Below are 13,508 nucleotides of genomic sequence, written 5' to 3'. Positions count from 1 at the left end.
ATATTACCCAGATTTCGGTAATATCCTCCCGAACTTTTCTCTGGCTCACTGTTTTAGTATGTTTCGGCAGAGTTTTACCGAAATATATCTTTTCCCAACAAATGACTTTAAACTATGTATCACCCGTGGGATCATATCCACGCGAAATCACCTGTTCGGATATAATCGTATTTCAAATGAAATTCATACATTCCAATCCAAATCCAATAAAAAAACAAATTAAAATGGAAACCGCATTCAATATAAATCCATGTTCATACATCCCAAGCAAAACGAAATTATACGGACAAATTGTTCCATTGTACACGGTAGGATTAAAAAAAAAAATAAAACATAGCGAAAACAAAAAATAAAAAACTACAAGCTGCTTGTTCCGGCATCTTCCGTTGTTGTCTTCTTCTTCTTCTTCCTCTTCTTTGTTCCTTCACCCGAGTCTCTTTTCCTCTTCCGTCGCACCAAATATGCATCTACATGCTCCAAATCAGTGTAGGCTTTTTCAATAACCACCAAAGCATCGGCCAAATTGAGTTGACCATCGAGCGCTTTCCTCAAATCCGCTCGAACCTTCTTAGTCACTTCAGACACGTCGCATTCACCACTCACGTTGTCCTCCTCAAGGTTAGCATGTGTTGGTGGATCCGCTTCAACCGGTGGCAATATCTTCGGATGAGAAACACGGTATAACCATGGAATGTATCCGGGTACGGTATCAAATGCACGCACAACTTTTGGTCCTCGCATCTCCTCTGTCACATAGTTGGCAGTCAGGTAGGAAGCAAATGCATCAGCAATCGTAAACCGATTCATACCAGCCTTTGCAGATACATCAGGGTGCCTAGGGATAGACTGGACATGTCCGAATTGTCGGAGGACACGCTCTGGCAAGTGTGGATTGATAATAGCACTTCCACACATAATCCAACCAGTGTACCAACTGATATCTTGAAAGGGTCTGGTTTGCCGGTGCTCCTCATATGGGCAAAACACCACTTCATCCATGCGCATTGTATCCAATGCGGACCTATGCTCCCCTGGAAATTTTGGTCCTTTTAAAGGCAAAAATCTTGCCGCATAGGGATTGTCGTGGATGTATTTTGGATCAACAAAACGTCCACCAAAAGTTTTGAAATGCGCCATAATCCAGGCCTATTGAAAACACATGATATGGGTAAGTAAAATATTTAATTATAACAACCGATATTCAGTTAAAAGGCAAAACGCATTTTGAGTTTGTATGTATACCTGAAATAGACAATTATAACCACCATGATTTCCACATCTCGGGCGGCTTGCAGCATCCAAGTAGTTGTACAGATATGCCAGCCCAGAAGCACCCCAATTCCATGTGTTAACTAAACTGAGGTCTCGCAAGTAGGTAAGAAAAATGACGTCCACGTACTGCATACTTTTGTTGGTGAAAATGGTTGCACCGATCAAGTATAGCAAATAGCATCTAATGGTGCATTCCCTGAGGAATTCAACATCTTCAGCAGGCTTCTTTAACCTTTCAGCTTTCAAGGCATCCCTCAAATTATCGATATACAAATCCTTCAACGTCTTAAACCCTATATGTGCTCCTTTCATTTTTTTAAACTCCTTCTTGCACTTATTGATAGGGAAGTTCAGATACTCTACACACATCTCTTCACCGTCTTCCTTTGTACATGACGTTCCGTTGTGGTCGAGCATTTTTCCGGTAATCGGAATATGAAGCAATGAGGACACGTCGTCCAAGGTTATAGTCATCTCACCAATAGGAAGATGGAAAGTACCGGTCTCGGGATGCCATCGCTCTGCAAATGCCGTCAACAGCCCCCAATCGGTGTGATTGTAACTTGTCCGCCGCAAGGTTTCGAGTCCGGACGCATTAACGACATTCCAAAACCACGAGTACTCTTTCGGACATATCTTGAATTTATTGATTTTTTTCCCGTTGTTCATTACCCTCAAATACCGGGATTGGAGCTGCAAAACATTACACTTCATTACACTTCATAACAATCGACATCGAAAATAAATAGTGTTATCTGAATTGTAACTTACCTCTCCTTTCCACAACGGGACAGCAACATGTTTTCCAAATCCCGGCAACAAAGACAAGTCAGACGGACCACCATCATAACATGTAACTGGTGGTGGTTTTACTCGTGGTGGGTTCCTTCCTTGTGTTACTCGCGTAACCTTTTTCTGTGGTTTTTTAGGTTCTGGTGGTGGTTGTTCAGACTCCTCTTCCTCCTCCATTTCCTCTTCCGTTTCGTCATCCACTTCTTCTCCCCCTTCCTCCTCCCCCTCTTGATCCGCTTCCTCGTCAACTTCTTCTTCCCCATCATCATCCCCCTCTTCATCCGCTTCCTCGTCCGCTTCCTCCGCTTCCTCATCCACTCCTTCCTCCCCTTCCTCTTCCCCTTCTTCAGAAAAATTTTCTTCCACGTCTTCATTCTCCTCTTGCGATTCTGCATCCTCCGGTCGAGGCTCATCCGTCGTGGTTGAAACTGCTTTCCCTTTAGCTCGACTTGGAATTTTATCTACATTGACCGCAGCCTGTCTACGTGCAGAGTTATGTGCTTTGCTTGCACCGCCACGTCTTGTTCGGCCAACTTTGTCGTCCGTCATGATTCCTACAAGAAAACAGTCACCATAAGTATCTACGAAATCAATACTTATCGGTTACTTATTCAAACAATTTTTATACATAAATCAATACTCATACAAGCATTTTGTCAAACACTTGGTGCACATAAACAAGAATACAAATCCAATTCATATGCCCTAAAATAAATTACCCTATACAAGTCCAATCATATACCCTAAATTAAAATACAACCCCAAATTTAGTGGAATCAAAACAATAATCACGAGCATTAACAAATCAAAATAAAATAAAAAAAAAGCAAGAAAATGAGAGAGTTGAGTTTGAAAACTTACTTGTAGAGATGAGTTTGGTGATTATCAGAGAGAAATTGAATGTTTAGAAGAGAGAAATTGTCGTTCTACTGGTGAAACCTTAAATTTGCGATTGAAACCTCCAAAATCGCCCTAGCCTCTGTTACAAACCGTTTTCGCGCAAATGGTGAATGTTTAAAGTTTTTCCTAATATATTAGTTAATTTCGGTACATGCGAACCGAACTATAGCGTTTTCGGCAGTTGTGTACCGAATCTCACCCAGATTTCGGTAAATAGTCCCCGGAATTTTCATTGGTTCACTGGACAGGACATATTCGGCAGAAATATACCGAACGTTATTTCGGTTACCAGGTACCGAAATTTACCCAGATATCGGTACGTGGATACCGAAATTTTGTTTGGTTCACTGGAATATGATCTATTCGGCAGAAATCTACCGAAATGTATATTCGGTTACCAGGTACCGAAAGCTACCTATATATCGGTACCTAGATACCGAAATTTTCTTTGGTTCACTGGAATTAGGTTGTGTCGGCAGCAAACTACCGAAATGTGTATTCGGTTACCAGGTACCGAAATCTACCCAGATATCAGTAAATGGATACCGAAATGAATTGCATAATTTTTTTTTTTTTTTTTGGGTCTTGCACGTTTATGTAACATCATAAAATATCATAACATAGCTGAGTATTAGACACATCAATTTAACGGAAATTTAAAAAAGGTAACGGGTAATTAAACGTAGTCAAATACACCAAATTGTTTGAATCAAACTACATCCAAATTCGACAAATTCAAATAATAAAATTACATTAAACAACAACTGAGTTACAATATTAGCTAAGCCTACTCTCGAGTGTTGTACCGTCTCCCTCTACCCCGCTTAAGTCGCCGACACGTCAAAACAGGGTTAAGCAAATTCAAAATCCTCCGCAAAGTACCATGAACAGGAGTTCCTTCCACCGCCTCACCTTCGCGAAGTGATCTCTCCACCTCATCCCTAACACCACGGCATACCTGAAGCATGTTAGGGTCATTCCTTGCTTCCGCGGCCTCTATCAACACCTCTAAGTTAGGTGGCCTTGGTGGTGACGCCGGAGCTTGTACGGGTCGCATAACTGGATGCGACACTTTGTAAAACCATGTCATGTATCCAGGTTCATGGTCCCATGCGCTAACCACAGCCTGACCCCTCATCTCTTCAGCAATCATCCTCAAATCCAACTCCTCCATAAAAACACGATCAATCTCACATAGGCTCATCCCCGGAGTCGCAGACAAATCCGGTTTTCTTGGAATGCCTTGGACATGTTTAAATTGTCTAAGCACGCGTTCAGGCAAATGCTTTGCTTTCAAATTACCACATCTCAACCATCCAGAAAACCAGCATGAATTTATCAAAGGGCGGACGTGTCGGTGATCATCATATGGACTGAATACGCAGCCGTACGTCTGAATATTATCCAAACTGTTTCTATAGCTACTTGGTTCCCTATGTCCAGCTCCGGGAACAAACTTTGCATTTCGAGGCATGCCCTCAAAATAGATAGGATCCTGCGCCTACACACTAAGTCCCGGAAAATGAGAAATTATCCAGCCCTGAAAGCATGACAAACAAGTTTCATTATATTGACGGACATTACATATCATACATGTTGAATAATTTTCGTAAGCGCACGTTTATGTTACCTGAAGCAAAGACATGTACCCAGCCATCTGATTCACTGTCACCAAACACGCATCATCCAGATAATGTTGCAAATGAACCAGAGCAGCAGCACCCCAATTCCATTCACGGACAGCCGACAAATCCTGAAAATACTGCAGGTATACTACGTCCACGTAGTAACTGCTTTTGTTGCTAAATATGGTACAACAGACCAAAAATAGCAAGAAAGCCCGTATGGACCTGTCCCTATACAGCTTAATCTCATGCGCCGACTTACCTTCAGCAACAGCTTTATCAGCTAATCCGTGGTTAACACTATAGATATCCTCCACGTCAGAATGCTTCAGATGGAGCCCGTTCATTTTGGCAAAATGACCCATAACAACATTCCGATCAACTCCTAGAAATGAGTTAACCATGTCAGCCGCTTCATCCCTTGACATTTTGCCATGGTTCAGAAACTTTCCCTCGATCGGAATATGCAACAGACACTGGACATCGTCCAATGTGATGGCCAGCTCACCCAATGGAATGTGGAATGAACTCGTCTCCGTATGCCATCTTTCAACAAATGCCCAGAGGAGCCCGTAGTCAAGCACGCTAAAATTAGTCCGGGTAAGCGGCTCCAAACCCGATGCTTCAACCACATCCCAAAACCATCTGTCCGTGCGGCGGGACGGTTTTTGTATATTAATAACTTTTTTTCCGCTGGCGATGCAACGTAAATTTACCGCTAAAATCTGAAAAATTCCAATAACACAAAAAATTATCGAGCTAACGTAATCACAACATTTTTAATAAAATAATCGTCGTATTTTAAATTGGTTTACCTCTTTGTCATTTGGGTCTGCATACCATATCGGAATAGCCATATGCTTATCGTACTCCGTTAACAAGGACAAATCCGTCGGTCCTCCTCCAAAACCTACTTCATCATCATTACGTGAACACTTTGGTGGTTTTCGGCGTACTGGTTTGCGCCGTTGTTGTTGAGGTGGTTGTTGCGGTGGGTCTTACGGTTCATCTTGCGGTGAGTGTTGCGGTGAGACTTGTGGTGAGACTTGTGGTGATCCAAGATCATCATAATCAAAACACGCATTTAAAAATTGGTCGGCATCAAATTCATCTTGCACCACCAATGATTGTCCTAGACGTGTCCGTCCACGTGTATGCGACCCACCCGCCTCGGCATCATGTGTACCTTGCCCCGGAGTTGGTCCTTTGCGACGACCTCGTTTGGACGGATGATTTGCAGCAAGCTCTCTACGAGCGGAAGCATGTGCGTTGATTGCCTTTCCATGCCTACCCCTAGGTAGATTTTCTTCCATATCTATACATAGATAAATAAATTCACAATCAATACAAACAATTAATCTATGATAAATTCATACTTATAATTCAATCGAACACATGATTCTTGCAACAATGGAAATATAATTCAAATGGAAACATGCATTCATATTCACTCGTACATTTTGACAAACACTTAGAGTACACTATAACTCAATTAGCTTCATATTCACATTTAACTCAATTAGCAACATTCATTCATGCTAGTATGTAACCAATCTAACAACTAACCAATAATCAACGATTCAAACAACATAATCAACAATTTAACTCAATAATCAGATATTGAAATTTTGGAATTTTTATAGGGAAGAACAAAAAATGAATTTGAAATGTCATGGTGATGAGGAATGCATAGAATGACAAATAAAGGAAAGAAACTTACTTGATGAAATGTGATTTGAAGTTGGATGTTGAAGTTGGCCGCAAATGTGTAGAAGAAAGGAAGAGATGAGTTTTGTGGTTTGTTTTTCAAAATAAAACGAACTTACTGAAATTGTTCATATGTAAGACAACTTCGGTTAATATCAACCGAAGCAACCCTACGATTAATATCAACCGAAGCAACCCTACATTCGGTTCGCAGTTACCGAACGATGTCAACACCACGTTCGGTTCGCAGTTACCGAAATGTTTCAACATGTCAAAAGACTTCGGTTTTTATAAACCGCAGTACCCCCAAGGGTAAAAACGGAAATTCAGGGGGTATAAAAGAAATGAGGGGGGTCGGGAGAGAAAACTTCGTTAAACATGGCATGTCATTGTTGTCACTGATGTGGACTGTGAAACAAATCCAATCCAGGTTCCACGACGTAACTTTCACAAGAAGGCCCAATACGTGATTCGTGATATGATACCAATCCGATACCGATACGGCAATACGTAAAAAATTTCAAAATTCCCGATACGATACTGCCGCGATACATTATTTAAAAATTAAATACACAAATATAAACGTAACTAAAATCGACAATGATAATAAATTAACATTCAAATTACTCAAACTGAGCAAACAAATGATAATTGCATATCTTAAGTTAAGTAAGTACTCCCTCCGTCCCAAATTATAAGGGAAAAAAGGCCATTTTTTTTGTCCCAAATTATAAGAGAAAAAATCATTTTCAAGAATGTTTTTTCCTTATTTTCATAAAATTAAATACAAATTGCATTTAATTTCTTCTCTCTCTCATTTTCTCAATAAACAACAACCAATAAAAATTATTTTTACATCTTCCTATGCAACTTATTCCAAGGAAAACCCACAAAATCATACTTCAAATTCTCATGTTTTACTTTTTCTTAATAAGTGTGATTTTTTTATTTTCCCTTATAATTTGGGACGGAGGGAGTACTACGCAAAAAAAACATAACTAGTGTCATCCAAAAAAAACATCATCGGTACCAACCAAAAAAGACATAGTTGGCAATCCATAAAAAAACATCATATTCTAACATTCACTATTTAAGAAGAAAGTATCGGTCTCTTCTCCTGCATTTCTACCATCAAAGAACATTAATTGTCCGATACTTCTCTGATACGCATATCGGAGAAGTATCCGACACGTATTGATAATTTTTTTTATTTATAAAATAATATTAATTGCCCGATATTTTCCGATACGAGTATCGGGACGTATCAAACAAGTATCAAACACTATCGAATATGATACTTTGCCATTTTTTGAGTACCGGAGCTTCATAGTTGACAAGGTAATAGTTAACTTAATAAATGTTTGTTTATTGGAGTGAAACAGCGCAGCAACAAAAGTAAGCCACTAGTATTTATAGAACATGTACGATAGTGTCCCATATACACCAAATGCTCACCTATAGTGTACTAGTGATATTTGGTGTGCAAATATTAAATGACCCAATCAAACTATTTGTGGTAAAAAAATATTTTATCAAACTGTTAGTTATTTAGGTAAATTCTAATATGGACCACTTCATCAAGTGGTCCATGGTGGACCAGTCATGAATAACATTATAACGAATACGAATTTTACAAAATTCACCGTTGAATTCGAAGTTTATATTATATAGATCATCTATAGAAAAATTTAGAAAAATTGAAAATCATTTGATATGTTATTGAGACACATCAAGATTAACGGTTTATTAAATAACGTAAATCTTGATGGGTCTCAATAACATATCAAATGATTTTCAAAAAAAATTTAAAAATTTATGGATGATCTATACGATATAAACTTTCAATCCAACAGTAAATTTCGTAAAATTCATATTCGATAAATCACTTATCCATGGTGGATCACTTGTGGAGGTAGTCTACCGTAGTATTAGCCTAGTTATTTATCTAGCTTTTTCTACAAAGACCAAATTGTTGGTCTAGTTTTCAACTTTTTACAAGCTTGCCCGTTATAAGATCTATTTAAGTCACTTATAGAGTTCTTATGTATTATTGAAAAAATGTACATTTTGGTAACAAAAAAAAAAAAAAAAAAAAAATGTATATTTTTTTTGTCGAGGAAAGTAATACTAATTAAATCTTTTAAAATAGTATATTTGGATGCACGGCTGGAATATTTTCTTGTGTCACTATGTAATCTAGAACGTAAATTTATAAAAGCAACAAATAGTAGAGTTAGTCAATATGTCGCACGTGACACCTAGTTTCTTAGTTTTGCAAATAGACAGTAAAAGTGTGTTTGATTTGTAGAAAAATCAAAAACACAACAACTTATCCCGTAGTGTTTTTGATTTTAAATTTGTGACTTAGGTTGGATAAATTGACGATTAAATGATTGAACAAAAATTAAAATTCTTTTCTATCACTATATCATATGATAATTTTTTGTCCTAAGTACAAGTTACAAGTTGTCTAAACGACAAAATAACTTTTTTTTTTACCGAATATCTTATAAGATAAAAAAAAATTGTCCAATCCTTGAAAGTTTATCCCATGATACTATCATGCGTTGTGTTTAATAGTAATTATATTTTGCATATCAAATACTCTAAGTCATCCTTCAATCATATACGTAGTTTCATACTTGGACAATCTTCGGGATTCCTTTCATTTTGATGTGATTCATTTACTCATATACCCTTTAGTCCATAAACATGTCAGTGTTGAAATATTTTATGATATTCCAATAATATTATGTGGGCAAATATCTTTATATAATTATATTAGCTATTTATCAATTAGGAGTCTTAATCGACTAAGTGATCAAATAAAGTTAAAAGGCTTATTAGATTTCTATTTAGAAATTAATTAATTAATTAATTAATTGGATATGAGTTCAATATGAGTGGATGTCAGGATGACCGATTTCGGAATAATGGGAACCCTAATTGACCATCACACTATATATAGGCTATGGTCCTCAATATACCGTACATGAGCAAATAATATCTTCTCCCCATCTGAAGAGAACTCAAGACATTAAGGTACCAGTTGAGGAAGAACCATACAAGCCGCCAAACTTTTCTTTGTGTTTCAGATTACTGCTGAGAGCCTAGAATCAACGGTTTGTTCATATTCTTCTATCCATGTATTCCTAATACTGATCTTTGATAAATCAACATGTTGTAGATCATGTTTTATATACATGCTCATATGTTTATTTGGCTTCCGCACTAAAGTAAGATTATGGATTTAATCTTTATTTTGAGCATGTTTTATGATTAATATTAAGTTAAATTCCAACAAGTGATATTAGAGCAGGTCTTCATGTTTGATTTATTGAGATTGCGATTTATCCGTACACCGAGATAAGTTTTATGTTCTTTCCCAATTTCGTATGAACCCTAAATTATTTAAAGCAATGGACAACGATATAAATTCTTATTTGCTTTTGGTAATCGATTAAATTTCTGATTTGATTGATAACGTGCTTGTGATCGGTGTTCATAATTTGGTTTTTATTTTCTTTAAACGTTTAATGTATATGGATTGATGATAAGAAAATATTTATTTGCCGTAAACATACATGATACATACTGATACTATGTATATATAGCTATTTATTTTAAATTGACATCCAGGAAGTAACATAAGGATTGCTTCATTAGCGATCGTTGGCATTGTTTTTTTTCTTTGGTTGTGTTTCAACTAGATAGTGACCCGTGCATCACACGGATTTTATAAATAATAGAATAAAAAAATGGATAATCAAATTAAAGCGAGAAACAAATAAGTTAGATGATAAAGAAAAATAAAAAAGACAATGAGGATGAGATAATGGACAATTTACTATGTTAATTTTTAGAAGTATATTTTGTATCGTATTAATTTTAAAAAAATCCCTAAAAAAAATTAATCTTTAGATCCAACGTAAATCATAAATAAATCTTTCGTGTTTTTTTTTATTATCCTTATCGTATTACCCACATTTGAGGGAAGAGAACTACGATAGGAGCAACCAAAGCCACTTGATGCTAGAAATAACTCCAGATGTAAATTAGTCTTCTAGTGGCCAGAAACTTGAAATACAATTTATGAAAACAAATATTGTCTGGTATAAACGAAAAATATTTTTGATGACATTGAAGTATAAAACAAATTTCCAATATGAAGAGTATGAAAAGAAAAAGGGAATTGGAAATAAAGGTTTCAAACAAAAAAAGAAAGAGGGTTTAAGTAATTATGAGTATTTGGTAGAGATTTTCCAAACAAATTGAAAGAGAAAAAATTTGTTTATTGATTGGCGAACAGAAATATATACTGTTTATTGATTGTCATCGCATGGAATTTTAAAATAATAAAAAATGTAATGCATAATCAAAATTAGTGCAACAAAAAAAAATACACATCAAATAACACAAATGACCAAAGTATTATAATCAAGTAGTACCTATCCCCATATCTGCATTTTGAAACAATACTCGTACCCTTCCTCATACCCGCGTGGGTAACAATCTCTGTACCCGTGCCCGTGCCCTATAGTTACCTAAGTACCCAAACCCATATCCATTACCCGCATTTTTACTAAAAATAAAATCATCAAAATCATTAGTAATATCATGCTAAGCTAAACTTCAGAATACACAATATTGATTTTAAAAGTTTGTGATTGATCACTATCATCTGTTATTAATATCTTTAAGGCTTAAATCCACTTTTGATCCCCTATTTTCAAAAAAATGAAGTTTGGTCCCCCTATTTTAAAAACCAACTTTTTAGTCCCCCAATTTTAACTTTTTTTGAGTTTTAATCCCCCATCCCATTTTAGGGCTAATTTTGTTGATGTGACATTGTCATTAATGCATATCAGCGTCCACGTCGACAAATTTAATATTCATGTCATTATTTATTTTTAATTCAATAAAACTTATTTTATAAAATATTTTAATTATTAAAATTATAGTATTTTTTTAAAAAAAATCAATAAAAAAATAATTCAAAAACATCAAAAATCACACCAAACAATCCATAGCCCCCATTATCATCATCCACTTATCTAGTTATCCTACTCTTCTTACCAACCCAAAAACAAAATAATCACGTTTCAGCATCATCATCGTAATCTCATTAAAATAAAAAATCCCAAAATTCACAACCTCTAATTTATTAAACCTAAGAAAAAACAAACAATCACAACATGGACATGATCCTCTTTGATTGGTGAAATCCATAAGGAAGGATTCTCTCTGATGGAGAATAAAATTCAAGTAGTTGAAGGTTTGATAATTAGGGTTTCAGATTTCATATTTTATAAGATTTAACAATTATTATTTCAGTTGAATATATAATTCTAATAATTAAAATATTTTATAAATAAAGTTTTATTGAATTTAAAAATAAATAATAATGACATGGATATTAAATTTGTCCACATGAATGTTGCCACATCATTAGTTACAAGGCCACATCAACAAAATTAACCCCAAAATGGGATGGGGGATCAAAACTAAAAAAAAATGAAAATAGGGGGACTAAAAAACTGGTTTTTAAAATAGGGGGACCAAAACTTCATTTTTTTGAAAATAGGGGGACCAAAAGTGCATTTAAGTCTATCTTTAAATCAGCTCGAGTTCTAACACGGGAAACGACAACATATAATTGATCAAGTGTAAAAATAGGCTTAGGAAGATACAAACCAAGTATAGAAAACATAATAAGAAAAAAATTAAATCATAATTTTCGTAAAGCCCTAAAATACGTAAGTTTTGTCTAACTCCAAATTCAAAATTAAAGCCATTGGATAACAATCTCTTCGAACATAGAGTCGACAGATTAAATTAATATGTGGTGTTAAATGTATGATAGCATTATATACATTAAACGACCCTCCTTATACTATGCATCAAATTTACCATTCTATTCCTTTTTCTTCTCCTTATCCCTCAAGGTTCTCATCATATATGCATCAGAGTCTATCTTCTCAAAAGGCAAACCTACTATAGGTGCACCTGTTGTAACACCCAAACCCGTTATTTAATTAACTCTGCCTTTATAAAATCTTTTTCGAAAATACGCAGCGGAAAAATTGAAAATCTGATTTATAAAGCGCTGGTTTGAATATCACAAACTTCATTCAAAGATAATACTAATACATTTATGTAGTAAAATATTCGAATGAACTAAAAACAAAACCTCGCATCGAACGATGCGTTATTAGTTATACAAAACGGATACTTTTCAAAAGAAAGCTTAAGACCAACAGAGTATACTAAGAGGACTACATGCATATACATATAAAAACCCCTTTTTCCCGTGTCTCAATCAGAGCAGAGCTTCACCATTGCACTCGGACGAGGCTAACACATAACCTGTCAACCTGGACCCCCAAAGGTCCAGCAATTAACACAAAGCAGAGAGTTAGAAAACATAAACATAAATATAAGTGAGAGTAGTATACTACACACTTCACACGCTATCATACATTTCTAACTCACGCACATACATCGTCAAATACGACTACCAATTAATCATTCATTTACAAACACACCAATCATATAGTTTCACGTCTTCTCGGACACTACCAAAGTGTTCATTTTATAGTCATGACGGACTCTACACTTGTTCATTTTATAGTCATGACGGACTCTACTCACATACCAAGTCATGGCAACAATCACAGTATTAAACAATTAGTAAATACCAAAGCTTAACACATACGGAAAACACATTACAATCCAATCAGATATTGTCACATAACAATTATCAAATACATGTGCATTTACCCTAATGCATCTAATGCCAATTATCCAATGTCATGTCATCCCTAGACACGACTAATGCATGTGGTACCAATTTACATTGTTCAGATTTCAGTCATGACGGACTGTTCAGATTATAGTCATGCACGGACTGTTCAGATTATAGTCATGCACGGACTGTTCAGATTATAGTCATGCACGGACTCTACATCAGTTTTACATCATGCAGGATAAGCGTCTCACCAATGGTGGACCAAACCAGTTTTACATCATGTTGGATGCTGCTATTCACCCCATTTAAGATGAACCCAGTTTTACATCTTGTTGGATGCTGCTATTCACCCCATTTAAGATGAACCCAGTTTTACATCTTGTTGGATGCGTCGGAACTTACCGAACCACCTTATCTCCCTTGGATAAGCTCAATAACAGTTTTATATCATGTAGGATATGGTT

At 35.9% G+C, this 13,508-nt stretch overlaps 1 protein-coding gene across 1 annotated transcript; it reads right to left on the bottom strand.

Moving 5' to 3' along the window:
- Positions 1-4,465: 4,465 nt before the first annotated feature.
- On the bottom strand, positions 4,466-5,557 carry LOC123905331 (protein MAIN-LIKE 1-like). Its single transcript, XM_045954938.1, has 3 exons — positions 5,405-5,557; positions 4,595-5,314; positions 4,466-4,504 (listed from the first exon to the last, which is right to left on the bottom strand). Exons 1-3 carry the CDS (start codon positions 5,444-5,446, stop codon positions 4,466-4,468), a joined length of 801 nt encoding a protein of 266 aa, XP_045810894.1. The 5' UTR covers positions 5,447-5,557.
- Positions 5,558-13,508: the final 7,951 nt, after the last annotated feature.

Source organism: Trifolium pratense, linkage group LG2 (genome assembly GCF_020283565.1).
Source record: "Trifolium pratense cultivar HEN17-A07 linkage group LG2, ARS_RC_1.1, whole genome shotgun sequence".
NCBI classification, from domain to species: Eukaryota; Viridiplantae; Streptophyta; class Magnoliopsida; order Fabales; family Fabaceae; genus Trifolium; species Trifolium pratense.
This window is presented reverse-complemented; position numbering and strand designations above follow the sequence as displayed.